Source organism: Chelonoidis abingdonii, chromosome 16, assembly GCF_003597395.2.
Source record: "Chelonoidis abingdonii isolate Lonesome George chromosome 16, CheloAbing_2.0, whole genome shotgun sequence".
NCBI lineage: Eukaryota > Metazoa > Chordata > Testudines > Testudinidae > Chelonoidis > Chelonoidis abingdonii.
The window spans coordinates 27177766-27205765 of NC_133784.1; the positions used below are offsets into that span (position 1 = coordinate 27177766).

Below are 28000 nucleotides of genomic sequence, written 5' to 3' on the forward strand. Positions count from 1 at the left end.
CCCACCATGAGGAAGAGAAGCTGCTATGGGTAACAATTAAGAGGGGGTAACTGCAGGGCAGTAACCACCTCTGCCGCATATGGAGGAGTAAAGGAGTGCTAGTATCCAACCTCTAGTACTAATGTAAATACTAACTTTATACCATTACCCCACCGAAAGAGGGCAGCGATGAAGGCCTTTATTTAAAATGGAAGTTGTTCCCTTACTCTGTGAGCCCACCCAGCATATTAGTGCTAGAATTAGACTGTGTCCCTGACTCTACCACTACTTTCATTGCCTGTTTTTGAATGACAGGGCCTAAGTATGACAACAAATACTACTAAAGGGGTCACAGCTGTTAAGTTGCTGCAAGACAGGTGCTTCTTGCCTTTCTCCATTACTTCTTCCCACAAACACATTTTCCCTCTTTCTATCACAAGAGAGGGTCTGTAAACTTGCTTACACCGCCCCCATCCTCCCCCTCACACAGACACCCATCCTTACCTCCAGCCACAGCCACCTGATTACCTCATCACTACCCCTTGCTTCAGGGGTTTGCAGCTGCGAGTGGTACTCAACTTCATTCGAAGCCTAAGCCTAGCTCCCCCAGTACCGCTTCTTCAGTTCTTTACTCTGCCCCCTTGTTTCTTCCCCCATTTCCACTCTTCTTTCCTCTTCCTCTGGGTACCCACTTCCCCTCACAGTGCTTTCCCTCTTTTTCACCAACCACGATATAAAGGCTACCTTCTGTCTGTTAGAGACCAGGCTAGGAACACATTTCCCACTCCAACCAAGGGAAATGGCTTCCTGTGTTGTATATAGGCAACAAAGAGATTCCTCTAGCTTTAGCACTTGCCCCAGGCAGGTAAAGGGACCTAGTTTTCCACATGAAGCAGGCTTTTCCCACTTTAATCTCCACAAAAGATTAAACGGGAGGCATAGCACAGTGGTTTGAGCATTGCCTTGTTAAACCCAGGGTTGTGAGTTCAATACTCAAGGGGGCCATTTGGGGATTAGTCCTGCTTTGAGCAGGGGGTTGGACTAGATCTCCTGAGGTCCCTTCAACCCTAATAATCTATGAATAAACTAAAAATCAACTACATTATTTCTGTTGCTACCTAGAATGTTCCCTGAATTTTCTGGAATTGAGAAGATGCGGCATTACTGACATCACATTACAACAGATGTACACCATTATGTTTGACCTTATGTCATTAGATACACACCTCCACTGATTTAGCCTTGAATACCCTTTCAGTTGTGTGCATGGTAAAAAGACTGATAATTTAATTGTAATTCTTCAGGGGGAAGAGATGCATTTATTTCATTTTCTAAGCTCCAGGCTTGTAGAATCTCTTATTTAAACTTCTGAAAAACATTTGTAACTATTTTGAGTTACAAAAACCACCTTATTCCACACAGTTTAATTTAAACAAATATATTCTAGCTCTAGGAAGATATACAGAATAAAAGCTGTATCAAATCTCATCTTTAAAGCATGTTTGGCACAGGTGATGCTACCACAATAGCATAAACCCTCCCCCTGTAAAGGTACAGTGGATTTGTACTGATTATAGCCATTTAATGGCTTCAGCACATACAAAAAGTTAAACAATGTTCCATTGCCCCACTAAGTGTTGCTAGATCATAGGATGAAGACTTAACACACACTTATTGCTATAGATAGTATCAAATGATGCAAAAGAAGCAATGCGCACGCAATGAATCCATTGGAGAAATTCTTCTGCAAAGTAGGAAAGAAGGATTTTTCCCAAATCTACTGCCTCCTATTTGCACCCTCAAACAAGATGACATACTGCAGTGTTGTTGTTTTTTTAAAGGTTTGAGATTCACTGGTTTCACCTTGCCATGTCTGTGTTCCTAGATTTTGACCGTTATGAAATTCAGAAACACTGATGACTATTAGTCATAGTTGCAGGGGCAGAGTAGGTTTTAATAACTTTTCCCTTGAAAAACGGTGTCAACTATATAAATGCAATACATATATTTTAAAATCAGAGTACTAAAGTCATCTACCAATATCAGAATGAGGAAATTCTTGACGTCTGTCAACCCCAAAATGGAGTAATTTAGACAAAAAACACTAATAAGAAAAAACATACTATTAAAAAAATGTTGTGTGTTAAAAAGTTACAATGATCTTGGGACTCAGTACATTCAATACCATAAAGACTTAATTACAGTAACTGGAAAGTGTTGACTTCATTCACAGCATGTTTGTGTCAAGTTTAGTTCCATGTCACTTATAAGTATTTTCAAACTGCAAAAATACATAAAACAAAATTAAGTTTAATTCTCTTTTCAGTATCAAAAAGATTTTTTGATATCAAAATATTTTATAATGCTAAATTTAGCTGGCAATTAAGTAAAATGAGCCATGCTACACTTAAGTGACAGTAATTAATCTTTAGCACACCATTAATTTAAGAGTTTACCTCACACACATTATATTTCACACAAGTTAAATTTCACATGTATATCGGCAACAATGCTAAGTAACAAAAATTCAGAGAGAGGTGGATTATTGCTGAATTACTAGCTGCAGTCCATTTCTTGATCATCTACTTCTGGCTCAGGAGGATACAACTCATCCAAAGCCAGCTCTGAAACAGAATATCAGAACATTGTTTAAAACAATCAGATTCCTCTGTTAATATATTTAAACATAACCAAAATTAATATGGTTAAGAACACAAATATGAGCATTACGTATTTCAAAGAAACAACAATACTCTGCTCCAGAAATCCCCTCCTCCTACTCCAGCCTCACACCAAGAACACTCTTCAAAAGACTGCTATCCTGGCAGACTTCATTAAGTTTGATCCAGTAAAATATTCTCAGAGAGAGAGAGAGTGTGTGTATTTGTTCTATGAACTTTCACTTCACAAAAACATTTTGAAACCCAACCTGAGGCAAGAACCACTCCAAAGAGCCCCTTAAATTTAGCTGAGTGTTTCCAAATGTTAGTTACCTGTTGAAAATACTATCTATTTACATAGTATCTACAGTATTTTAGGGTTAGTTTTCATAGTTTACAAAATACAACGGTTACACCTTCAAAAAGCCACTACTCTAGCAGCAGAGAAACAACATATTGTGTTACATGGAAATGTAGAAAGAACTTCAGCATTTCCACTATGTAACCTAGTGAAAATGAGCACTTCTCATTTGGTAAGAATGGATATGAAGGAACAGGAATATGCAGACGACTGTTCAGCAATGGCAGAAGAGACAATATTGGCTTCAGGAAAGCCTGGATGCTCTGCGGTCCTAAGTGCAAGAAAATAATCCTGAAGAGAAAAATGTGAAATTGATGAAGCAAGCACTGAGATCCAGCAGCAAATTTCAATATTGTGGCATAACTATTAGCTCAGTGGATTTCCAGATTCTAACATGGGAGGCAATCAATGTCAGCGTGAGTTACAAGATGTAACTTCAAAATTGAAATAGAATTCATTATTTGGTCCCTGCCGAGGGATAGATTCACTAAGAACTACATCTACTTTTGAACACAGAGGTTTATGTAAGGCCAGTAAAACACGGTGGAATCACAGGCAGCCTTCTGTAGGAAGGCAAATAATTGCATCTTCTTACTAAACCCTATTCCAAATTCAAAGCAGCAATAAAAACCATGAAAAGTTGCTCTTGAGAATGGTAAGATAGTAAGAATGGGTTTAGTTTCTGCCAAGACCTTACCTTCAGAGGCCTTCAAATTTAGAGTTTTTTTGAGGATGGCTCTGACACCAGGCATGGCTTCATCGTATTGATGGAGAACTTCCAGGCAATGTTCATGAAACAGTTTATCTTTTTGAGATAGACTATGCAAGAGCAAAACCGTGTCCCGTAAAAACTGAACAATTCGTTCTCTATACACACTCAAGTTGCTCTCAGATCTTCTAACCTTCACCCATTGTCTATGCAACATTATAATAAGTGCCTTGACTACCTGCAGAAGAAAAAAAGAGTCATATAGGAGATTTACATATTAGAAAACATTTTGTTTTTCTTTTATTTTGTTAGGACTTTTACTGGAGTCAGTCATAGGAAGTGTCCAAGTTTCAGGACACAGTCCAGCAGAGAAATTAAAGTTTCATATTAGAAGGCATCTTTTAAACACTCCTAAGTCACAATGTATGTTGTTAATATAACAATGTTAAGTGGAACTTGTCAGCTCTAGTTACATACCTCCAGGCTGCACTGGCAATCTGTACCAAGTAGTAAAATTGATGGACTGGAGCAGCGCACACACTTAGTCAGGAATCTAACAGTCTAATATAAAAACATGCAGATTACATTACACTGAGAACTAAGATTCTGGAGATTAAGCAAAACATGATTATGCTGCAAATAAAATGGGAATGGCACTTCATTACTAGTTTCAAAGATTTCTGAGTTTTTTATAACTATTGTGTACATTTTTTTTATACAAATCTAACAAACAGTTTTCCAGTGCTACTTTACATTTTGATCCTCCTTCTGACTAGCAAGCAAAACCTCTCCAACACTGCAGAGAAAGAGTGCCAATGTTTGTAAGTAGTGGTAAAACAGAATATATTCTATCTTCACAGTGCACAAAACCCAAATGCCAGCTGTCTTAAAAATTAATGTTAAAGCTATATTGACAGCACTGCAATCAAAAAATAAGTAAGGACATGCTGAAGTTTAAGAACAGGGCTCAAAGTTAACTGTTTTATCTCAAAGAAATGCCAAGAATTTACAATGCTAAAGGAATGAGGGACAGTAGCCTAAAGACCAAGCCATTACTGTACGTGAGTACAGCAAGTGTTACAGCAACAAATCAGAACCAGCTTTGCCATATTAATACTTGTACTATTATGAACAAGTTTGTTTTTCACTTTTCTGTACGGGGAACTCTTTGTCTGGCACAGACTGATTCTACTATATATAACTGCATAATAAAATGTAAGGTTACACTCTAATAATCTGCACTCATACCACAGTGAACAACATTCTGTAAGAATTTAAATAATAGAAAAAGAAAATTGTCATTGACACACATGGAGGAAAAGCCAAGTATTTTCTGAAGCAGTTACAGATCACTATGAAACTCATTTCTCTAGCAGAATGAAGTTCCTGAATGCATACAGCTGTTTTAAAAAACTTTCCTACTCACACTAATAGGTCAACAAGAACATGACTGAGTACAGCTATAAAAATAGTTACAGCTTAATTAAAAGTTTCAAATAGCTCTGCCTGAAAACAAAAGTTTAGTTTCTTAATACAAGGGCAGATAACTTCAATGTCACAACCAAATCAGCTACAAGGCTGACTCTTGGGCAGTACTGGACACTTTCTCCATTATCAGGAAACAACAAACAAGCATGTGTGAAAAAAAAAGTCTTTGTTTACCTCTTGTTCCAGCTGAAGCCAAAGCATTTCAGATGCAGATTTATCTGGTCTTGAAGTAATATACATGTACAGTGCAAGAAGAAGGCAGCTTTCTGAAATTATATTTAACAAATTTCATTAATTCTATTAAGTAGTTTTTGTTGATACAAATCTTTTCTCCTGCAGACTTGTGGGCTGGAACATGGGTTCAATTCCTGCATCCTTTATAATTTTCTGATGGATTAAGCTAATTGGAGGTCTAAGAAGCAGTTCAGAGCGTTAGTTAAACCTGCTTCCATTGGTTAGCAGAGAATAACTGGCCTAGTTCCATCCTCCCCACACCACCCCTCAATTGTGTTTACTTTTTTCTGGGTAATATTTGAAGAAATGAAAGCAGTCTGGGTGGTCTGGGGCAGTGCATGCGTAGGGGTCAACCTAAAGGGAGATGGCGTGTTTAATTTGGATATATTGTCACTCAGTTTCTAGACTGACCAATGGCCAATTTATTGGTAAAATGATACCTTCCTCCTTTTAATAATTAAAAGAAAGGTTCGATCTCCCTTTTCTAAGATGTGGGTTTTTAAGAGCCAGCTTCATTTTGAGTCAAACTAAGGATGTGTGTTATTTGTCTGTTGCCTTTTTAGCTAGTCCATTACAAATTGCTCACCAAGCCAGCAGTTCCATGAATTCTAGTCCAAAGCTAGACTAAAGGGCAGATAAAAATCTACAATTAAAAAAAATTGGATTTTTTGACATTTAAAATCATTTTTTTTAATTTATATTAAATGCAAGGTTTTTTTTAAATGTAATAAATTTGAAATTGACAATCTGCTAACACAAGCTTATTATTCTATTACAATAATTTAAATTAAATATAAATATAGTGTTAAGCAGTACATGTTTGCGGCTGAATTTTAAAGAAGGTCAAGCCACTAAACTGGTGAAAGTTACTGGCTAAGCACCTGGAATCAGAGTTTGTTGAAGTGCTAAATCAGCTTTTGATAACAGTAGCCTCTTCTGCAGGTGCAGAGAGAATATTTGCTTCATTTCAGTTTATTAAACAAGTTCAGTGCAATGACTACATCATTCAAAGTTAAGAAATCGACTGGGAGTTGAAAAAGCAGGAAAGCTTGTTTTCCCTCTTCCAATCCATGAATATAAACTAGGTGTGTGAGGAAGAGATCTACTAGTTCTAATATCTTGAAGGCCATGGAGACAAGAAACAATCAGTTCAATTAACTAACTACAGATAATCATTTCTTTGTTTAACAAATCAGTTTTAAATACAAAACATGCTTTGATAAACATTTATGTATCCAGCATATTAAAGATCATTTTAATTAAAAAAAATTAAAATGTTTTGCATTTTTAATTGAATTTGAACTTCCATCCAAATAGATCTTGATCAAAACTGGAAGTAAAATAGCTATCTTGTAAATAAGAAAATGTATCATTCACCAATTTTCTAACATAATAAAAGATGGAAAAATTAAGAATCTGAGTAGATTTAAGTTAAGCTATGTAATTGCTTAAATAAATGGGTATAGGTATAGTGCAACCTCCTAGTTAGGAAAAAAGGACCTAATTTACCATAAAGGCTATATTTAGTTGCAAATCAGTATGTTTTAATGGTTACCAAACAATGAGAATCAACTTTTCTTTGGGAAAAAATATATCAATGCAAAAACACAATTAAAAATATGATTAAAACCAAGCAGGAAACCTTGGTTTAAATCTGATTAAAACCAGTCATTTAAATCAATCCACTCTGATACAACTACCTTTACTAAGCATTACATATGAAATACTACTTCAGTACATTCTGCATTAGACCATGTATGTCTGTTGTAGTTTTAATAGTTAATTTATGTGGCTTTGGGGAAACTGCTATTCAGAATCCCACTATCAAGTAGACTCTTAGAAAAAGACCTTCTACTTGACATGTGTGATGTGTCTAGAGTCCCAAAGCCCCAGAGACCAACAGTGTTATTTAAGGTCAGGTACCAATTAGAGGGAGATTGATTTTTTACTTCTCAGTAGCTCTTTTCCATATTAAACTTTTAACATCTTGAAAAAAGGCCTGGAAAATAGCCAAGAGAAATCCACGTGGTTACTAAAATTTCAGATTGTTGAAAACTAGCACCAGCTGACAAGTTCTCAGGTAATTCTGCAGAGTTTGCTTTCCTGAGTTAATAACTGGCACAAGACTTATGCATAACACCCATAATTCACACCTATAAAAATATTAACATTTTCAACTAAGCTTCATAAATAGGATGTTTAAGAATGATGATTAGTAATTTCTCTCTTACCTGAATGACAACAAAGTTGAGCAGCTAGCTTCTGGTGATGAATGAGCATGGCCAACAGCCGCACAGTCAGATGGACAGCAGATAAAGGGGTCTCAGGAAACACACAGCGAAGCAGCATCTGGCTAGTTAGCAAGTGCCGAAAACTTTTAAAAGGAAATTGGAGTTAGTAATTGGAAACACAATGACTTTAGGAAGCAAATCAAATCATTTTACTCAGGATTTTAAAGACTAACGTGGACAGGAGAGTCTAGCTCAGTGGTGGGCAACCTGCAGCCCACAGGCTTCAGGTTACCCACCACTGCTCTAGCCAGACAAAACACAGGTCCGCTATGCAGCTATTCCTCAAGTTTGGGAGAAAAGCTATTAGTCAGAAAAAAGAAAAACACTAAAAGTAAATATACTCACTCAGATACATTTTCAAAGGGGCCTCTAATCCACCCTTTAAAACTGAACCTGCAGTTATGCATACAATCACTTGCAGGTCCAAAGGTCTTTTAGAGATTTACTACATTTATTAAGTAGGATTTTGTTCACAAATCACATAACAAGATGTCTGCGTTCTGTACATACTTACCAGTGACTCTGATCGTACAATGAAACACGTTAAGGGGCATTATAATTATGACAGAGGCTTGAAAAATTTTCACTTGCCAGTGACAAATGGGATAATTTCCCCCTGGGGCAACAGCAGCTGTAAGTGTAAGCCTAGCAGAATCAGTTCTGTTTTATTGCTTGTGGGCACCTATCATGTTCATGAGTAACAGAGGCAGTGGTGTGATCCTCAGTTGCTATTAGAAGTAGCTGCAGAGAGGAATCTGTACTCTTCTCACATACGTAACACATTTTGCTGTAATCTGTGTGAATCACTGTTTTGAAGAGGAAAATAGGAATTGTTTGGGAATGTAAAACAAAAGGCATGGAATAATTTTTTAAAACATTCTTAAGCTGTCTTTTACCTTATTAGTAACTCAACTGTTGAATTCTCAGCTAGTTTCACCAAAACCTTTAGGCTTTGATTCATGATACTGTCAGTCTGGGAACCTGTTGCTGTGGAAGACAAAGCTAACAGCTGAAGTAATTTTTTCAACAAAGAATGTTGGGATTGATCATTATTAGCAGCATCTTGTGGTTCTACAGTTTGGCCTTGTGGCCTGGAATTTTCTTTTTTATCATCAGATTGATGATTGCACACCATGTTCTTCTCCATCTCAGACACACTTTTCACTTCAGAAGATAGTAATGTATAAACAACATCCCAGCTGTAATATACCAAGTAATAAAGAACACCTAGAGATGTAATTGTAGTCTCTTCCAGAGTAGATCTAAAATCCTCGGTACTTGATATTATACTTGAGTTAGTTCTAGAAGAACTAACTGATTGATTTTCAGGACTGTTTCTTGACTTTGCTGACAACTGCAGAGCTTGACAGTATGCACTGATATGGTATTCCACTAGAGGCAGAAGATGCACTGCACCTGGGATCTTAAAGCGTTTAAGAAGGAACAGTCCTCTCTCACTTTCTGCCAGGTCTCCCTTGGATGATCCTTCATCCATAACAATCAAGTTCAATCCCGTTATTGCAAGTTTTTGAGCTTCTCTTAAAGCAGCAAGAGAAGAAGGAGTTCCATCCCGAGAATAAATTGTCCTGATGCTGGATATTCCTATAGATCCTCTAGTAAAAAACAAAATGAAATAGTTCAATACATGCAATGTACCAAAGACAGCAAAATGACCATGTATATCCTTTGGCTACTCATGTTCTGCATGTAATATGAAAAATTAATTGTGTTAAGATGTCCAATTTCAAAATAAAGACAGTTAAGTCACTGTTTTATGCACGTGTGAGAGAAAGAATGCTCTACTAGAGCACCCTTCCCTACTATGCAAGCAGCATAATTTGACAGTTGACCTTACCTTTAGTCCTTCCAGTAGAATTGCTGCTGGAAGGCCATTTTTTCATTGTCTCAGTCAGCTACATGGTGAATAAATGCAAGTCTGTTTTATTTAAATTGCAAAACAGACAATAGAATATTCTGAAAGATCCCTTAGTACTTTAGGTATTTAAAAAAAAATCTACTATTACTGTTTTATCACTTGCATCCTTAATCTGTTGACATTGACAATGGGACTTCGAGACATTTCCCCCCCCACTGATTATGTGGGGAATTAGCATGTACATTTTTTATATATATATACATATACATATATATATATATATATATATATATATATATATATAATTCTCTCTATTGTACATTTGGTAAATGTTCATTAGATAAACTATTTAGCAGGACTGCTGATGAAACTCAGTAAAACTAAATGGCTGCATTGCTCATTTCCATTGTCTTTGGCAGAGGAACAATTTACATTTAAACTTCATGCAGGTGTCTCCTGGTTTTGGCATATATGGTAACATATGTAACCACCTAGTCATTTTCATTATTGCACACACACAGTTTTGCTAAAAAGTGTAAAATACACCTTAGAAAGTCATTTTTGTACTTTTAAATCTACAGTACTTCCTGTCCCAAGTTTGTCCTGGCCAGATGATGATACAAGTACTATGACACTGTCATGCCCTCTCTTCAGAATGATCATGTGGTGGACAAAGCAATGGATGCTAACATACCATGAAACCTGAAATTCCATACAAGCATTTACATGCTTTCAGCTGCTGGAATACTTCAATTGTACAAAAAGTGGAGAACCTTAAAAAAAGCTCCGCAATAATGAGTGTAACATGGAAATAATTTCTTAAAAAGAAGAGGAGGAAATTTGGACTATTATACAAATTCATTGCACAAGGAGTAAGAAAGCACTCCTGGAAAAGTTTTATTTATTGAGGAAGTGGTGACCAGTCAGAAAAAAAATCTGGGATACAAGATAACACGGATTTTTCCCAGGTTTTTGGCCATAAGGAACAGCACAAATGGAGCACTGATACTAGGCTTGTGCATGAAGAACCCTAGTCTTCCCTCCAGGTACACATCATAGCATTAATACGATTGGAGTCGTGTGGTTTTCATCCATCCGAGCTATAATCCTCAGCAACCTTTTATGAGCTATATGTGCTTAATGCCTTTACCTAATTTTACATAAACGCACACACAAACTACCACCAGTTACCAATTCAATAGAAGTAAATAAATGAGAGAAGCAACAGCTCATCTGCTATAGGAGAGTTGAGTGAATAATTGAAGATAAGCATCACAATGCAATTGTTTAAGAGGCTCTTGCTTCCTGGAACAAATGAGATATTTAGTGATGAGACTACATTAGCTTTAGTTATAGCTAAAGTCACCAAGTGATCAAAGGGTTTAAGAAGACATAAAAGCCCAAATTGATTTAGAGGAATCCAGCACGATTTCTGGGAAGAAAGGTCTTGTAATACGTAGAAGCCATAAGTGAAGGGCTAAACAAACACAAACAATATATATTTTGCAAACAAACAATCTAAGAGGCAGAATTATGGTACTGTAGGCAATCTGATACAACGGAGAGAAAACTGGTCACAGGAAATGTAGTAGGTAAGAACGAACAATGGAGAGGCTGGGGGGAAGCAACAACAATGGCGGCTCATAGAAATCAGTTGCACAGCCTTTACTTATGTAAATAGTTAGGGCTATGGTATTGAAGACAACTTGGCTTGGAACACTATATCTGGAAAAAGACAAAGCAGTAGTACTTTCAGAGCAAGATATCCAAGATAAAGATACTTTAGAAGCTAATCTAAGTACAGGAGACATTGATTTCTATACAATTAAAAGTCACAGTGATGAAAAACCAAAAAAAGTGAAGAAAAAAAATTCAAGATATGCCCTCAAAATACAACAGGATCTAAAATGATCAGTCTTTTCAGATCCAGAGATACAATACATATCAAAGAATTACTGTAGATCCTTTAAAGTTGAAAATGTCTAGGTCATTAAGTACTTATATGGCATCTAGTTATAGTATTAACATTTTAGAACTTATATAACTGCTTTGACAGTTGCAGTGCAGAGAAGGCTCTTAGATAAATTTCCACCGTTATAAGCAACATTGATTAGACGCATAATTTGACAAGACTTTTATGGTGACTCAATTTTATATGTATTAAGAGACTTCTGAATATAATTACATCAAAGAAAACATTTGCAAGGTACAAAAAACCCCAAATGTCAGCAAGATCTAGAGATTGTGAGCAAACATGTTTGGCAAGACACTTTTAACAAGAGTAACACACAGGATTGTTTACCAGAATAATTAAGCATAAGATAAATTATTTTGATGAAACATCAAGTGAAAAGAGATCGATCTATAAAATGCAGTTAGGCAAACAGAAATGAGCAAAACAATCTCGTAAGCCATGCTGCAAGGTCTATGCACGTAGGCTTTTGTCCCATATTCATATTTAAATAAACTTAAAATGTACTGTAAATGTACTCCCTGTAACGACTACAATTTATTATTACCATAATCAGCCTTTTACAGTTAAAAACTTACGTGTTGAAAAAGTTAGGCTGCAAGACAGACCCAGGTAGCACTTCAGAGTTACTGCTAAGAAGATGACAGAGTCCTAGTAATGACCCAGGGGCAATAGGCTGTTTCATCAGTGCATTTAGTAAGACAGAACCTGCAAAGATATATAAATGCCTTAGGATGTTCTTTTCTGTCCATTGGAATGTGAAACTAAAAGACTCTCACTGAAACAAGGAATCTAAACTCCAACAGACTTTACAGTATTTGTGGTACACCTAACAAAAAATGTGAATTTAAGATTTATCTAGAGTATTTTTTTCACTTTAATTAGGGAAACAGATCTCCAAACACGAATTACATTTTTAAGTTAAAAGTCATCACCACAGGGAATCTACGGATACGTTTCTATCACATCTCAATTTAGTAAAATGCCTTATCCAAAGGCCTAGTAACACACCTACTCTATCTAGTTACTTATTTGGCCCCCAGGACTGTATTCAAGAGCCAAACTAGGTGTTAACAGATATAATGCCACTCTGATCTCAGAATAAAATAGTGTACTGGTAGCTTCCTAGTGTTGAAGGCTTGGAGATGCTGCTATACTCTTACTGCACGTACTTATATTTAAAAACAAACCAACTATGCTTTCCTCTCTTCTACATCTTTTTACAGTGAAAAGCAATCATAACATCAATTGATTTGGAGTCAAAGAAAAAGTGGTGGCCATATAATTACACCACAGGAATTCTTCAACCCATATCTTTTCACTGGTGCCAAAGTGAATGTTTTTTTGAGAAAGGTTATAGCAATATAGGATAACTATCTTCCTACAAGTTCTAGATTAAGATCCCAGTCCTGGTAATGAAAGCATTATTCCATAACCACCTTCCTGAACAATAATATTGTACTTTGTACACTACATAATAATGTTGCTTAATAGAAGCATACCTAGTGGTCCTTAGACAACTTCTGGCTCTGGTGCCACCTAATTTCTGAATTAAGAAGATGGAGTTACCTTGGGTGTTTTGTCTTTGAACAAAACTGTAAGACACATTTTTCTCCATCACTTCTTGCTTCACAAGTTCGATTTCAGGACAGGGGGTCTTACTGTCTGAAACAAAAAGGGTACAGTGATCCAAGTAGTAAAAACAGCTCCTTATACATTTGTAACTATATTTAATCAGCATGCATATTCAATCAGATAACAGTTGTGATATAGCTAGTAAGTACCTGGAGGAAAAAAGTGTGATTATGGATTACGTTACTTTGCCTTAACTCAGTTATTTCAAACAAAGTCTCAAGAGTTAATGCAGATGTGGCAACCTTAATTCATCCCTCTGCATCAGACAGTGAGAAAGTCAACAGAAAAAGTGTGCCTTTGCTCTACAGCAGTGGTTCCCAAACTTTAACAACCTACAAACCCCTTTCACTAAAATGTCAAGTCTCGTGAATCCCCCGCCCTTAAAAATGAATATTTCCTGGGATTTTCTCCTTTACCTGAGTATAAATTATAAAAACACTGATCTTGGAAATACAAAATTTGTTTTTGTGACATGCTTATTACACACTATTAATTATTATTAATCATTACAGTATTTTTATTAGGTTATGAAAATGGCATGGCCCTTCCAAGATGTCACTTTCGTAGTGTGTATCACTTTGAATAAGCCTGTTATAAGACAAGGTTCCTTTGTTTCATCAAGGAGCATCAGATGTGAAACAGCATGAAAGTATTTAAGAAGCCAACTCAAATAGTTCCTCCTACACAAGCATTCAGGCCCTGAGCAGTCCAGGCAAACAACTCATGTTACAACAAAGCTTAAACTTGTTCTTCATAATAAATTTTAAAAAACAATACTAGCAGCCTATTTAATTTTAAAAACAGCAAAAAAATATCCACCTCCCTTTCCATTTCTTATAAGGAGTCTTGAAGTTTAAATCTCAGCATGACAGATATGTTTGCTTTGAGCCGCTTAGCTCTTGGAAGTCAAGGGGCTCCGTGCTGCTGGCCCCGTGCTGCCCAGGGTCGCCAGGAACAGCTCTGTCCACCATTAGGTAATTTTTTCCCCCCCGAGAACCTCCTGTAGCATTTCGCGAACCCCGGTTTGGGAACCACTGCTCTACAGTTTAGTCATAGGCTAGTTCAACATTACCATTCCACAGTGATTGGGGGGGGGGGGGGGGATTAGACAGTCAACGTTAGTTGTTAAGAAGTGAGAATATAAGTGAACTTAGATTTTCAGAGTGACCACGCAGTCCTCAACAATACTTAACATTTTTATAGTTCTTTCCATTTGAGGATGTCAAAGTGCTTTACTATGTAATCAATGACACCCCTGGAACTTGCCCAAAGTTACAATTAAGACCAAAACCTAAGCCAGATTAAATAAATTAAATATTATATATTAAAAAAAAAAGTCATTTATATACATAAGAATATTGAGTGGTGTAACAGTAATTGCTAAAAATCCAGTGTTTTGAAATGGATGTGTAAGTATTTATACTTCACAGCTATTGTGAGGTTTCTTCCACTCTTCTTCTAAAGCAGCCGGTATTGCCCATTGTTTATGACAGGATACTAGACTAGATGGACAACTGCTCTGATTCAGCATAGTTGTTCCTATAAAGGTTAGTTGATCGTTTGGCCATTTGAGATCTGAGCAGATGTCTGAGCTTTATTGTTTCCTAGCATTAATCTGTGACTCTGCCACATGTGCATCACTTCACTTTACACCACTGTATTTAGTTCTTTGTTTTCCCAGCTTCGAATTGTCTTTTAAAGTATTTTTTACTTATCCACATCATTGTTAAAATATTTATTTTTGAGAGATAGATGAACTATTACACCCTTTTGGCAGACTTTTGCCATATTACCAACCTTCTAGAAGAGATGAAATTTTAATTGCTGTTTGGGTGTATGGACCTGATCCTGGACCCCTAACTCTCACAAAGAATCTAATGAGTAATTCCATTTACTTCATTGAGAGAATCTTGCAGTCAGATCTCTCAAAGTAAGGTTCTCCAATAGTCATGTACTCTTTCAGTTGCTGGACACTGGAACAATTTTATTAATGGTATTGAATCCCCAAATCCATGCAAAAGTAATAACTGTGTAAACAGTCTTCCAAATCCTTCATTAAGAGTAAACACATAGAATACATATATCCCTTCCTTTTTGAAAGGAAAAGAAATATTAGGCTATTAAATGACAAGAGGTACTAATCTAAAAATCCAGAAAGAGACGTTAAATAAGGTAATTATTCAAGAAGAAAGAACTTGGTTTTTGGCAAGAAACAGAAAACGTGGGTTTTAAAAAAAAAAAAAAAAAAAGGCTAAAAACTACTAAGACAGCACAGCAAGCTTTTATGCAACATGCACATTTAAATCTATGCCTTTCAGTCTAAAGCTCCCACTAGTGCTAACAGAAGTTTCATAGTTGATTGAGAGCAATATACATGCTCCTGAGACTGTACATGAGAGCTAAAGCAAATTTCAGCCAGAGGGAGTTAATACAACTAGCTGCAAAGGAGAAGAGAATTTGAGTGGAAAGCCAGAGTATGTTACTGTGGTAAGTGAAGGAAGGCCATACAAACTGTTCAGACATACAGCACAAGAGGAATACAAGCAACAGTGAAACCCAAAGCTTTATATCTAGCTCCTTTTTGGATGCTATAAAAACAGTACATTACCCTCCTTGTTCAAAGAAGTCTCAGAAGGCAAATTTGCTGCAGAACAGGATACTTTAAGGGACATGTCAGCACTGAAAGTCTCTTTTGTAGGAAAAGATCTTTTTCCAGTCTGAAGAGAACATGCTTCCAATTTTACAATTCTGGAGGGACTCTTCCTAGGGCTAAAAGATTAAATCAAATGCTTGGATAAAGGACTACTTGTGTTGTGTTAATTTCTGAATGTTATTAATAAGAAGTATCACACTTTTTTAATACACATCAGTTTCTATGAATTCTGATGTGCCAAAGGTACTGCATTATATACTAATTTACTCAAAGACAAAATTGCACATTTTGAAGTATTTGCTAACAGTCTGTGAAATCATAAAACAACCTATTTCACAAAATACAAGAACACCACACTATGTTTCCACCTGTATTTACAGTATTGTTAGTGTATGTTATTTACACTTGAATTATTTAACTAGCTAGGGCATGATCCAGCTCAAAATACAGATAGCTTTGGGGGCAATGCAAGATGCAGAGGGTGGCTGAAAAAGTCAAACTAATTTTGCTGGGGAAGAGGTCAGCTTATCACAGGTCAACAGGAAAAACAAAACAAAACTGTTATGACAGGCACAGTGGAAGAATTCACAGGACAGCGTCTTGTCTTCTGTGCTCTACAACTTCCTGTTACGGATCCACTGTCTCACCAATTATAGCTGTACAAGCATATAGTATACTACAAGATTAAAGCTGGAGCTGCTTGAAAGGAATTATTCTAAGAGGTAAAACATGTGGATCCTGATCCAGCTCTCAATTTAAAAACAAACAAGGCACAAGGAACTTTAAAATCCCATCGTGTCTGGGACTGGTGGGGGCCAGAGCAAAAAAAGAGACACATCCTCCCAGGCTAATGGAGGACAAAGGCATCATGTTAGGTGAACTTTTGCAACGTAGAATCATAGGACTGGAAGGGAGCTTGAGAGATCATCTGTTCCAGTCTCCTGAACTCATGGCAGGACTAAGTATTATCTAGACCATTTCTGACAGGTGTTTGTCTAACCTGCTCTTAAAAATTTCCAAAGGTGGAGATTCCACGGCCTCCCCAGGCAATTTATTCCAGTGCTTAACCACCCTGACAGAAAGTTTTTCCTAATGTCCAACCTAAGCCTCCCTTGCTGCAATTTAAGCCTATTGCTTCTTGTCCTATCCTCAGAGGTTAAGAAGAACAATTTTTCTCCCTGTTCCTTGTAACAACCTTTTATGTACTTGAAAACTGTTATCAAGTCCCCTCTCAGTCTTCTCTTCTCCAGACTAAACAAACTCAATAATTACAAATATCAGTACGTGCACTATGGTAAGAGTTTGAACCCAAAACATTAAAGAAATTTTCCATGCATTAAGTGAAAGAGTTCTCTTTGATCTTATGAAAGACCCTGGAGAATTGAACAGTTTTTAATCTGAGTAATAAATATTTTAGAGCTGTATCAAAACTATGCTTTGAATAAACCTGAAAACACAAATGTCAATAAATCTAACACTTTAAAATTCACAGTAAAGGACACATTTTAGCTAGAAGCAACTTTACAATGAAAAGAGACTAAATCAGAGATTTACACTTCAGTCTTTAGCTTTGTTATTTTATAACCTGGGAAACTAATTTTCACACACTTTATTTGTTCATGTGACGTTTGTGCTGCATTTGACAAAAAAATGCTAGTGCACTGCAATTTTCAACAACCTTTGCTCTTTGCATTTGTAAATGAAGAGAGATATGGTCAGATTCTCTCCCAGCATAAGTCCACTGACACCAATGGAGTTACTGCCACTAGAGAAGTTGGTCTGCAATGTTTAATGAAACTCCATACGTGAAATAATTCACATTTGAATTTTCTGTCTTTCAAAACTATTTGGTACCTGGAATTTGTAACTGACGGAGTAACAGGCTTAGTTCTTTCACAGTTTTGAAGTTTTGCTCTCAATTCATTCATTTCAGCATCTTTAAACTGCAACTCTGACTGCAATGACTGTAACTGAAAAAGGAATACAAGTAATTTTGCATTAAACGCTATATAAAGTGGAAGAGTAACACACACATAATTATAGAAATAGGGCTGGCAGGAACCACAACAGGTCATCATGAACCGCAACAGTCCATTCCATCCCCTGCTTCCCTCCTCCCGGTGGTGTGGCAGAATTAAAGTATACTTAAACCATCCCGACAGTGTTTGACTAATGTATCCTTTAAAACCTTCAATGATTGGGATGGTATAGCATAAGTTTGTTGACCTTTGATGCATGACTTGACCTCAGATCAGGAATAATCATTTCTATCTTAGAGTTAAGATGTTTGCTAAATTAGTGCAAACAAAACTAATGCTATAATGCAGACAGGAATAAACAAAGAAACAAACATTTTGCAGTGAGTCAGATTCCTAGTATTTAGCTTGTGGCCTATGACTGGTAATAATTAGCATAAGGCCACATTAGGTCTAACACAAGTTACATTAGTAAGTAACCTTGGTCAGAAGATTTAATTATATATATTTTATGGTTAAACTGTCTAGACAGCAAAGGTTTTATTTAGCCAGGCTTCCTTAATAGGACTGCATACAGAACATTCTATCGGTGCAAATGCTTACAAAAGTTGTCCCAAAAATGAATAGCAGGAATGGCAAATATAAACAAAAAGACAAGACTTAATCAAATATGGTCTTGGAAATAAGTGGATCTAAGGAATAGGTGGCTAAAAAGGGAATCATACCCAGCCCTCAGCAGGGCCTTGGGATAACAGGTTGGTGACCACTTCAATGCTAAATCTCATTTTAAAGGGAAACCACAGATTTGCGGATTCACGGGTATACATGATGTGGATTCTGTTGTCATTCTTGTTTTTCTAGTTCTGTGATTTTGCTTATCTTGATCATGCTATTAATAAAACTAATGTCTCTGTGTGTGCGCATCTCACCAATCATCTTCTTAATTTAAGTAGTCACCAAGGAGCAAACCTATTAAATGACAAATGCATTCTGTACCTCCAAATTAATCATAAAGTTTCAACTGCTACTAAGAAGCTTTAAGATAATCTTCCCTTTCAAGTCAATGTCAAAAAAAAAAAAAAGGGCTTCACTGTGGAGATACTTGTTTATGCTAATAATTCACCTTTTGCTCAGCTACCACCAACCTTCTCACATTACATATATTACCACACCAAAACTACAATTATTAACTCAGTGCAACCTAAGTCAAACACTCAGTTCACTTGTACACTATCTCAGCTGAGAATCAGGTATCATACAACACAATCAAACATTGGTACAATAAGGCAAACTGATCATGATGGTTACAGCAGTTAGTTGCTACTCAAGGGAGGATTACACTAGAGGACCTGAGTAGTGAAGTAAGCAGCAGTAACAACCACCTTTCACAGTGCTTCGGGGGGAAAATAAAGATACAGGAAGTTGGGAGTTTGGCTGTAAAAACAGAGATACAATGCTTTTTAAGTTTTCAGTTATGGGGCTGTAATTCTAGTTTGAACGTTCCAGGTTCTTCCAAAAGCCAAGTGTGCAACACTCCTATAATTTGTTAGAAGAACATCACTACTATCCCCTACGAGGAAATTATACCATAATCTGGTAGCCTATTTTTTCCTATATGTAACTTTGCTGGATAAAAAATTACAGGAAAGTTTGTTTTAAGTGCCCTTCTCTTGATTAGGTAATGATTGTGACTTAAGCAAAATAGTAATCAATTGAGCTTTTCCACATAAGGAGTTAAACAGCTATAACAGAAAAACAAAACAAAAAACCCAGACACACTACCTTTCTGGAGAACTCCTTTTCTTTTTCACTTAGTGTCTGATCTTTTTCCTTTTCCAGTAGCATGTATGATCTTCTCTGTTCCTCCAAAGTGCATTCCATCTGCAGCATTGAGTCTCGCAAAATTTTTATTTCTCCATTTTTAACAAGGATTTCATCCTGTATTTCTTTCAGCTGTAAGCAGAGCATACCTTTAAGAAATGTGGATTTACACCACTGATATTATGGATTCAATCCACTCAAAACCAATGGAAATCACAATCTGGCCTACAGTTGTTTTCCTGAAGAGTAACCTGATTTGTTTTTTAAGCAGACTGGTCTTCTGCAGATCCAGGTATCATAAGCAAGGTGATTAAAGATACCTTAAACTGGACTTAATCCAAAGGTCACAACTAAAACCACCACCAAAAATTGCTATAATAAACAGTACACCAGCAGATTAAAAAAAAAGAAAGAGGCAATTAACCTTTTGCTTAACTTCTTCATGTTGTGTTTGCAGTACTTCAAATCCAAATGTGTCTTTAATTCGAATATCTTCAGTGCCATTTCCTGGTGAAAAGAGGGAATTCTGATACCAGCTCCACTTTGAAGTATGTAACAAGTTATTATTGATAACATTTCAACATCTCGCCACATATATTCTAGCTTCTAAGGATTATATTTTTATTGGTCAAGATCAGTAAATGTCCATTTCACTGTATACTTGCAAAACAATGAAAAAATACTTCTGTCAATCAAAATTTACAGACTGGGAAAGTGAGAAAAATGTTGTTTGGGAACTCAGTTTGATTTAAGCATATTTTTTTTGTATAGTTTGAAACGTGATGTTGACAATTTGTGTTTTAATAGTTATAAAGCTTTAATTTTTTGAATGTCAACATCTACTGTCATTAAATAATTGTCTGACCCCCCCCATAGTTTCCCACAACTGTGAAAATTTAAATTGATAAAAATTGAAAAAATGCTTTAAAATAATCAATGTCATCCACTGAAAATTATAAAACAAATAAAAATCAAATTCTGCCAAGCCTATATACACACACACAGTATTTTGGCACCAAGTCAGGAAATTGATACTTATACTTCCACAATAAACTTTACTATAATGAATCCATTAGAATTTCTTTACTGAAAAAACAAAAACCCAGCCAAACAAACAACTTGTAATGAGGGTGGATAAAATTCAACTTTTCAAAAATTTAAGATTTTTATTATAATTTAAAATGACAAAATAAGTTTTTCTTTAAAAAAAATAAGCCTGTTTCAAATGAAATCTGAATTTAATACAGAATATGTTAAGGCCTAAACTTATTATAATGTCAAAACAATCGCTGAATCCAGAAGCCTCTATCAGATATTTGAGTCCAAATGTGCTTTTTTCTAACATAAAGAAAAAAAATCAGGGGGAAAAACGTGAAGTTTTCAAGGTCAAGCTTTACAAATATGGCACAACAGGTTATATAGTGTATTAAGGACTTGTTTGGTTTAAATAAGAATTAAATGTATATGTGTTTTGTGTGTTTAATTAAATTCCTTTTACCATCCTACTGCAGCTTGACAAATCATGAGCAAAAAGTTAATTATCTGCTAAATAAGCAATGTATCATTAATTTTCTAACATACTAAAATGTACAATTAATAAAGAAGAATCTGAAAATATTAAGGTATGTCACTGCTTAAAATAATGTATTATAGTGTACCCTCCTAGGTAGCAAAAAGATGTATCAAATCTAGGGTAAAGGCTCTACCATTTAGTTGTAAATCAACATGTTTTAATGGTTATACCAACCAATAAGAATGCAACTTTCTTCAGAAAATAACTAAAATAAAAATGGAAAAATTGATTAAAATCAATTATTTAAATCGAGGTTTTCAACTTGGAGATTTAAATCAATCCACCCTATATGCAGTACCTTAGACTACTGAAATAACTGACCACAAGTTGATTCTCCACCACCAAGAACTTTTAAATCAAAATTGCATATTTTTCTAAAAGATATGCTGTAGAAATTATTTTGGGAAGTTCTATGGTTTGTTATATACAAGAGGTCAGATCACATCAGGGATGGGCAAACTACATCTCGCAGGCCGGATCCAGCCCGCCAGCCATTTTAATCCAGCCCTCAAACTCCCACTGGGGAGCGGAGTCTGGGGCTTGCCTCACTCCAGCACTCAAGCCAGGGAGCAGGGTCATGGGCTACTCCATGCGGCTCTGGAAAGCAGCAGCATGGCCCTCCTCCGGCTCCTAGGCATAGGAGCAGTCAGGGGCATCCACTCCACACACTGCCCCCACCCCAAGAGCCGCCCCCACAGCTCTCATTGTCCGGGAATCACAGCCAATTGGAGCTGCAGGGGCGGTGCCTGCTGACAGGGCAGCGTGCAGCAGAGCCACTTGCCCACACCTCTGCATAGGAGCTGGAGGAGGGCTATGATCCATCCCCCCCAAGCCCCAACCCCTGCCCCAGCCTTGATCCCCCTCCCATCCTCCAAACCCCTTGGTCTCAGCTTAGAGCACCCTCCTGAACCCCAAACCCCTCATCTACAGCCCCACCCCAGAGCCTGCACCCCCAGCCGGAGCCCTCACTCCCCCATGCTCCTGCTCCAGCCCTGATCCCCCTCCTGCCCTCTGAACCTCTCGGTCCCAGCCTGGAGCATCCTCCTACACCTCAATCCCCTCATCCTCAGCCCCACCCCAGAGCCTGCACCCCAGCTGGAGCCCTCACCCTCCCTGCACCCCACCTGCCCTGCCCCAGCCTGGAGCCCCCTTCTGCACCCTGAACTCGTCATTTCTGGCCCCACCCCAGAGCCCACACCCCCAGCCAGAGCCCTCACCTCCTCCTGCACCCCAACCTCTATTTTGTGAGCATTCATGGCCCACCATACTATTTCTATACCCAGATGTGACTCTCGGGCCAAAAAGTTTGCACACCCCAGACTAGATGATCACAATGGTCACTTCTGGCCTTGGAAACTATGAAATTAGAAGAATTTAAACATCTAGTTTACTTTTTGATATTTACCTTGATTGTTTACTTTTTGAATTCGTTCTCAATGAAAGTTGACTTAAAAACAAACAAAAAAAAATTATTCTATTTTTCTTTTATGTTCCTATCCACTTTGACTTGTTTGGATTATAAATATTACTGGATTTCTAATTTATGCAATCATTTCTATTGGTCTTATGTTTGGAGAAAATTCTTTTCTCCTACCCCATTCTCACACACGCCACTTACATTTTAAGCCAAATTTAACAGAAAGTGTCCTTTAAGCGTACACATTGTTATGACAGATAAGCAACGAGCTCAGAACACCAGGTAGTCTCCAGTGCCCACCCATCCAAATCTTAAACTGGCATAAACCTGGGCTCTGAACTTGTGACTAGCTCCACGCACCAGCACAGGGTTTTGCCCACAAAGCAGAAGCTCCAGAGTTAAAGATCTATTTAGCTTTTATAAATTCAGATACTGACCAGATAAGGCTACATTCCTAACAATTAAAAAAAATTTCTTCTCCATTACAGCTTACTAGAACTCAACTGGCAGACACTAATATTTGAGATATTTTTCTTTTGTTTGTAAGGTGCTATGTAAACTATGCCTATAGCACCGATGAAACACAGCCACATTCAGCATGCTGTACAGCTTTCTGGGGGGGAATTGGGAAGAGAGGGAGCATTTTGGCCAGGGCATGGGCAAACTTCTACTTACACAAATGCTACAGGACCTTTCACATACTGGCCGAAGAGTCAGGAACATGGATATTCCTGTCTTATCTGAAAGACTCAATACACAATCAAGTCACACAAAATTCAGTGTACATACTCCCTCCTAGGATTTAAAAAGTGATGTTTCAGGGAAGTGAAGTATTTCATAACCAGTGCTTAGACCACTAGTAGAGTCTCATTAAATTTAAAATGTTATAAATAGTAGCGCAGATAACAACTGAGCTTTGTTTTGGCCAGAAAAAGTTATTGATCAACGTTTACAACGAGTAGAAAATCCCATCCATTCAGAGGATTCAAGTTTGTTGGATGATATTTATGAACAGGTCACCTTCCCTTCTCTCCCAAAAGGGAATTTAAAAATCACTTGTGGGTATGACAGATATTACACAATCACGTGTAGCCTAGTGGTTAGAACCAAAGCCTGGGAAGCCAGGTCTCCTGCTTTCTAACTAGATTTCTGCCTCACACTTGATGGTTGTCCTTCAGCATGCTACTTCACCTTACTGTACCTCAGTTTAACCATCTGTAAAATGGGTACAGTAGAACCTGGTTCAGAGCCATTGTGAGACTGAGTTAAAGCTTGCTAAATTGACTTACTTTCCTTAGATAAGGCATTGCACACACATAAAAAAATAGTGCTATCATATCAAAATGTGATCTTTCCAAATGATCTTACCTATTTGGAGCACAGCTTCTGGGTACTTCTTACTTAATGCTGTTTTATCACATGCAGTCATACTATTTGCCAAGCTCTATATCTAGTTCTTTAAGACGTGTCATTAGATGTACATACCAACTCTGAAATGCTGACAGTTAAGTTATCCAGGAACTAAGATTCCCCTGACTATTAGAACAATTTTCCCCACTAATTCTGGTAACTCAAGATAGCTTCAAGAACCTAAATGAACATTTCAGCAACAGTAAAATTTACTTTGGGGCTGAGATTTAAGAATCTACTCAAAAGATAAATTATTTTAGATATTTTTCTAGGAAGAACAAGTTCAGCATGTCAGTCCCCAGATCTGGAAAATAAGGAGACACCAAGGCAATCACATCCCCAATTATACTCCCATATTCCAAGACTACACATACCAAAATGGTCTTTCATATTTCTTTCTGCACTAGAGGCAACACTCCGTTGTTCAGTATTCAAAGACTTCTGATTAGTGGTGTTTGGGGTTATGGATGGTCTGTCATTCTGTTCAGGTTTCCGGACGTGTGTTGTTCTAGAAAGAGTATTTGACTCTAGAACTTGTGATAAAGCCTGTGAAGCAATTACATCTATTTCTTCCAAGTCATCAGCTGTGAAGTCATCATTGTCTCCAAAAGGATCTTCTGTTTGTTTGGACTTTGACTCAAAGCTTTTGTAACGCTTGTTTGGGGGGAAGCCATTTCCGTGGTTCCCAATACATCCTCGACTAGTGGATTCTCGATAAACAGAAGATGAAGCCATAATCTGTGTCTGATCCACACCATATAATATGGAGCTATTTCTCTTCTTATTCCCAAATAATGAGTTCACTGACATTCTGTATAAATATTTACCCTGTGTAACAAAACAAAACATTTTAATGTTCAAAGGACTTTTTCCAAAATAATTTTTTTCCACAAAATACAAACAACTGAATTTATGAAGAAACAAGTGTGCTACAGCACAGTGATCTGGGTTCAAGAGTCTCCAGCACAGTCCTTCATTAGCTGACTGGAAAAGATGAAGTGATGCTGCAAACTCCAGAGCTTACCATCCATTTGGAAAGCGATTTTGGATCATTTAATGTAGAGCGACATACAAACGCATCGTGCCATAAGAAATGAACAAAAGAAACAATTGTAGTTTTGTATCAGAGAGGTAGCCGTGTTAGTCTGGATCTGTAAAAGCAGCAGAGAATCCTGTGGCACCTTATAGACTAACAGACGTTTTGGAGCGTGAGCTTTCGTGGGTGAATACTCACTTCGTCAGAACGCAGGTAGTGGAAATTTCCAGGGGCAGGTAATATATGCTAGCAAGCAGCTAAGAGTACGGGTATTCAATCGGGAGGATAGTCCCTGTCTAGCAGTAGAGGTGTGAAAGCCAAGGGAGGAAGAAACTGGTGTCTGTAATTGGCAAGCCATTCACAGTCTTTGTTTAGTCCAGAGCTGATGTGGTCAAATTGCAGATGAACTGAAGCTCAGCAGTTTCTCTTTGAAGTCTGGTCTGAAGTTTTTTTGCTGCAGGATGGCCACCCTTAAGGTCTGCTATAGTGTGGCCAGGGAGGTTGAAGTGCTCTCCTAAAGGTTTTGTATATTGCCATTCTGATATCTGATTTGTGTCCATTTATCCTTTTCCGTAGTGACTGTCCAGTTTGGCCGATGTACATAGCAGAGGGGCATTGCGGCATATGATGGCGTATATACATTGGTGGACGTGCAGGTGAATGTGAACTAACCTCGTTATCTCTAGCTTGCTGCTAGCATATATATACCCTGCCCCCTGGAAATTTCCACTACCTGCGTCTGACGAAGTGGGTATTCACCCACGAAAGCTCACGCTCCAAAACGTCTGTTAGTCTATAAGGTGCCACAGGATTCTCTGCTGCTTTTACTTGATTCTCTGCTGCAATTGTAGTTTTGTTCACATCCATAAGAAAAATATAATTCTACAGATTATTAACACCAAGGAAATTTAACTACAGGACTCCAAGAGGAGCCTCTCCATGGATCAGAAGGGCCAAACACCCTTTCAAAAACTGCTCTGGAGGAGGAGAGAAAAAGGAGGAGACATGTCCCTGTTCATGCCCTTGAAATACTGCACTTCATGTTTTCCAAGAGCAAGACACAACGTGGTCTTATTTTTAGGGTCTCTGTATAAGTTAAACAAGAACATAAAACTGTCACAGTAAGCTTAAAAACAGCAACATATTTTTTGAAGTTGCATTAGATTCTAGAGTAATCTTGTGTCAAAACTAGCTGATATAAGGCATTCTTGTTAGCTCATCCTATATAACACGGTTACAGTTTTATTTTAATTCCCCCAATTAGAAAAGCAGCTTTCTGACATATGCATAGTAAAATACTATCTGTATATTACTCTGATTTTAAAGTTTAGAACACAATAAAGATGTTTAGTTTCTTGATAGTTGTCCCCTTGGCATCTAAGTACCCATAAATGACATACATCAAGTGGGATAGACTTCTGCCAGTCCTGCCAAGATCTGTTTTAGAAAGCAACAGTTAACTCTAAGGCCTGATCTACAGTAGGAAATTAGGTCGGTACAACTACGTCGCTTAGAAGTGTGAAAAATCCACAATCCTGAGTGACACGGTTAAACCAATCTAACCGGTAGTGTACACAGCACTAGGTCAAGGAATTAATTTTCCAGTCAACCTAGTTACCACCTCTCAAGGAGGCCGAGTACCTATGTCAACAAGCCCTCCGGTTGATGCAAATACTGTCTTCACTGAAACACTACAGTGGTGCAGCGTTTTAACTGTAGATAAGCCATAATCATCATGTTCTTTAAAAAGTTTGTAAAAGTTAAGGGCCTAAGTCATTCTCCAGTGTCTCATTAAATGAAGAAGTACAAAATTAGTCTGAGTATCAAAATATTTCTATAAAACTATGAAACTGGTTCTCCTAAAGGAAATGCTAGAAACCTCATTCTGTTTGGGACATTCAAAAATACACCTCCACCCATACCCACCCCCCCCACAAACCCACCACTATAGACAGGAGTGTTTTTAAGTAGATAACCTAAAAGGTCTTTAACATCTCTGATTTGAAAATAAAATACTACTCAGATAATAAAGACATATAATTAAACTGTCTAACGTCAGTTTTGCTTTGATACTTTCTTAATTGCTTTTACATTAACATAAGTCAGATCATATCAAGATTATGTTATGCTTTCTAATGCAGGGCAATAAAAGTGCATCACTCAATTCAGTTACATTACACAGAAAAGTAATTCAGGAAGAAATTAAGACGACACCTGTCGCCATAAACAATATATTTCTAACCACAATCACTGGTTTTGAATTAACTTCGATTGATGCATTATCTCCAGCCGGAGCTCGCTCTGCTGCCATATGAGACAAACCAAACAGAAACACTCCTGCAGGTCTGACGGATGCCAAAACAAGCTAACTGGGGAAGCAAAAGCCAGGCTGGGCGCTGGGGTCCGCTTGTCCATATTCAAGGATCAGATCCTCTATGACCACTCCGGGCTCGTGTCCTACTGCTCTTCCTTGGACACACTAGCGGGATGGGGACCCTCATGAACAGCGAGCAGAGCTGAGCTGAGCGTACCTTGCACGGTGTCCCGATGTACCTGCGCGCACAGCCGGGGCCCTCGCACCCCCTGGCCCGGCGGTTTGTGGGTTCCACCCCCGGACAGTCTCGGGAGCAAGAGCTCCGAGCACAGCCCCACCCCAACGGGGGGCTAACGGTGTCCGATCCCAGGTGCCCCGCACTGCCTCCCCAAGGCAGCCCTGCCCCCTTGGGGCGACAGGCGGGTCCGTTACCGCGCTAACTGCCGCTTCGCCGCCGCTCACACACGGACCAGGAACGAAACGCCCCCTCACCGCTATGATCGCGGCCTTCCCACCCTCTCTGACCCCGCCAGCCAGCGCAGCCAATCGGCGGCGAGCAGTTTTTCCCACTAGCCAATCAAAGCACGGCCGGCTA

General features: G+C 37.8%; 1 protein-coding gene across 3 annotated transcripts; it reads right to left on the reverse strand.

The window, feature by feature from the left end:
- Window positions 1–1912: 1912 nt before the first annotated feature.
- Window positions 1913–27927, reverse strand: ATRIP (ATR interacting protein). Of its 3 annotated transcripts, none has more exons than XM_032772890.2 (14): window positions 27623–27927; window positions 24430–24883; window positions 20080–20162; window positions 19617–19787; window positions 17713–17828; window positions 15814–15974; window positions 13140–13235; window positions 12149–12278; window positions 8619–9335; window positions 7663–7805; window positions 5372–5463; window positions 4187–4270; window positions 3698–3947; window positions 1913–2603 (listed from the first exon to the last, which is right to left on the reverse strand). In XM_032772890.2, the coding sequence occupies exons 2-14, from the start codon at window positions 24863–24865 to the stop codon at window positions 2536–2538; spliced, it is 2547 nt and encodes an 848-aa protein (XP_032628781.1). In that variant the 5' UTR covers window positions 24866–24883; window positions 27623–27927; the 3' UTR covers window positions 1913–2535. The 3 variants fall into 3 exon arrangements, with proteins under 3 accessions (XP_032628781.1, XP_032628783.1, XP_032628785.1); XM_032772892.2 differs by having other exon boundaries at window positions 1913–3291; XM_032772894.2 differs by having other exon boundaries at window positions 2445–2603; window positions 24811–24883; window positions 27623–27702.
- Window positions 27928–28000: the final 73 nt, after the last annotated feature.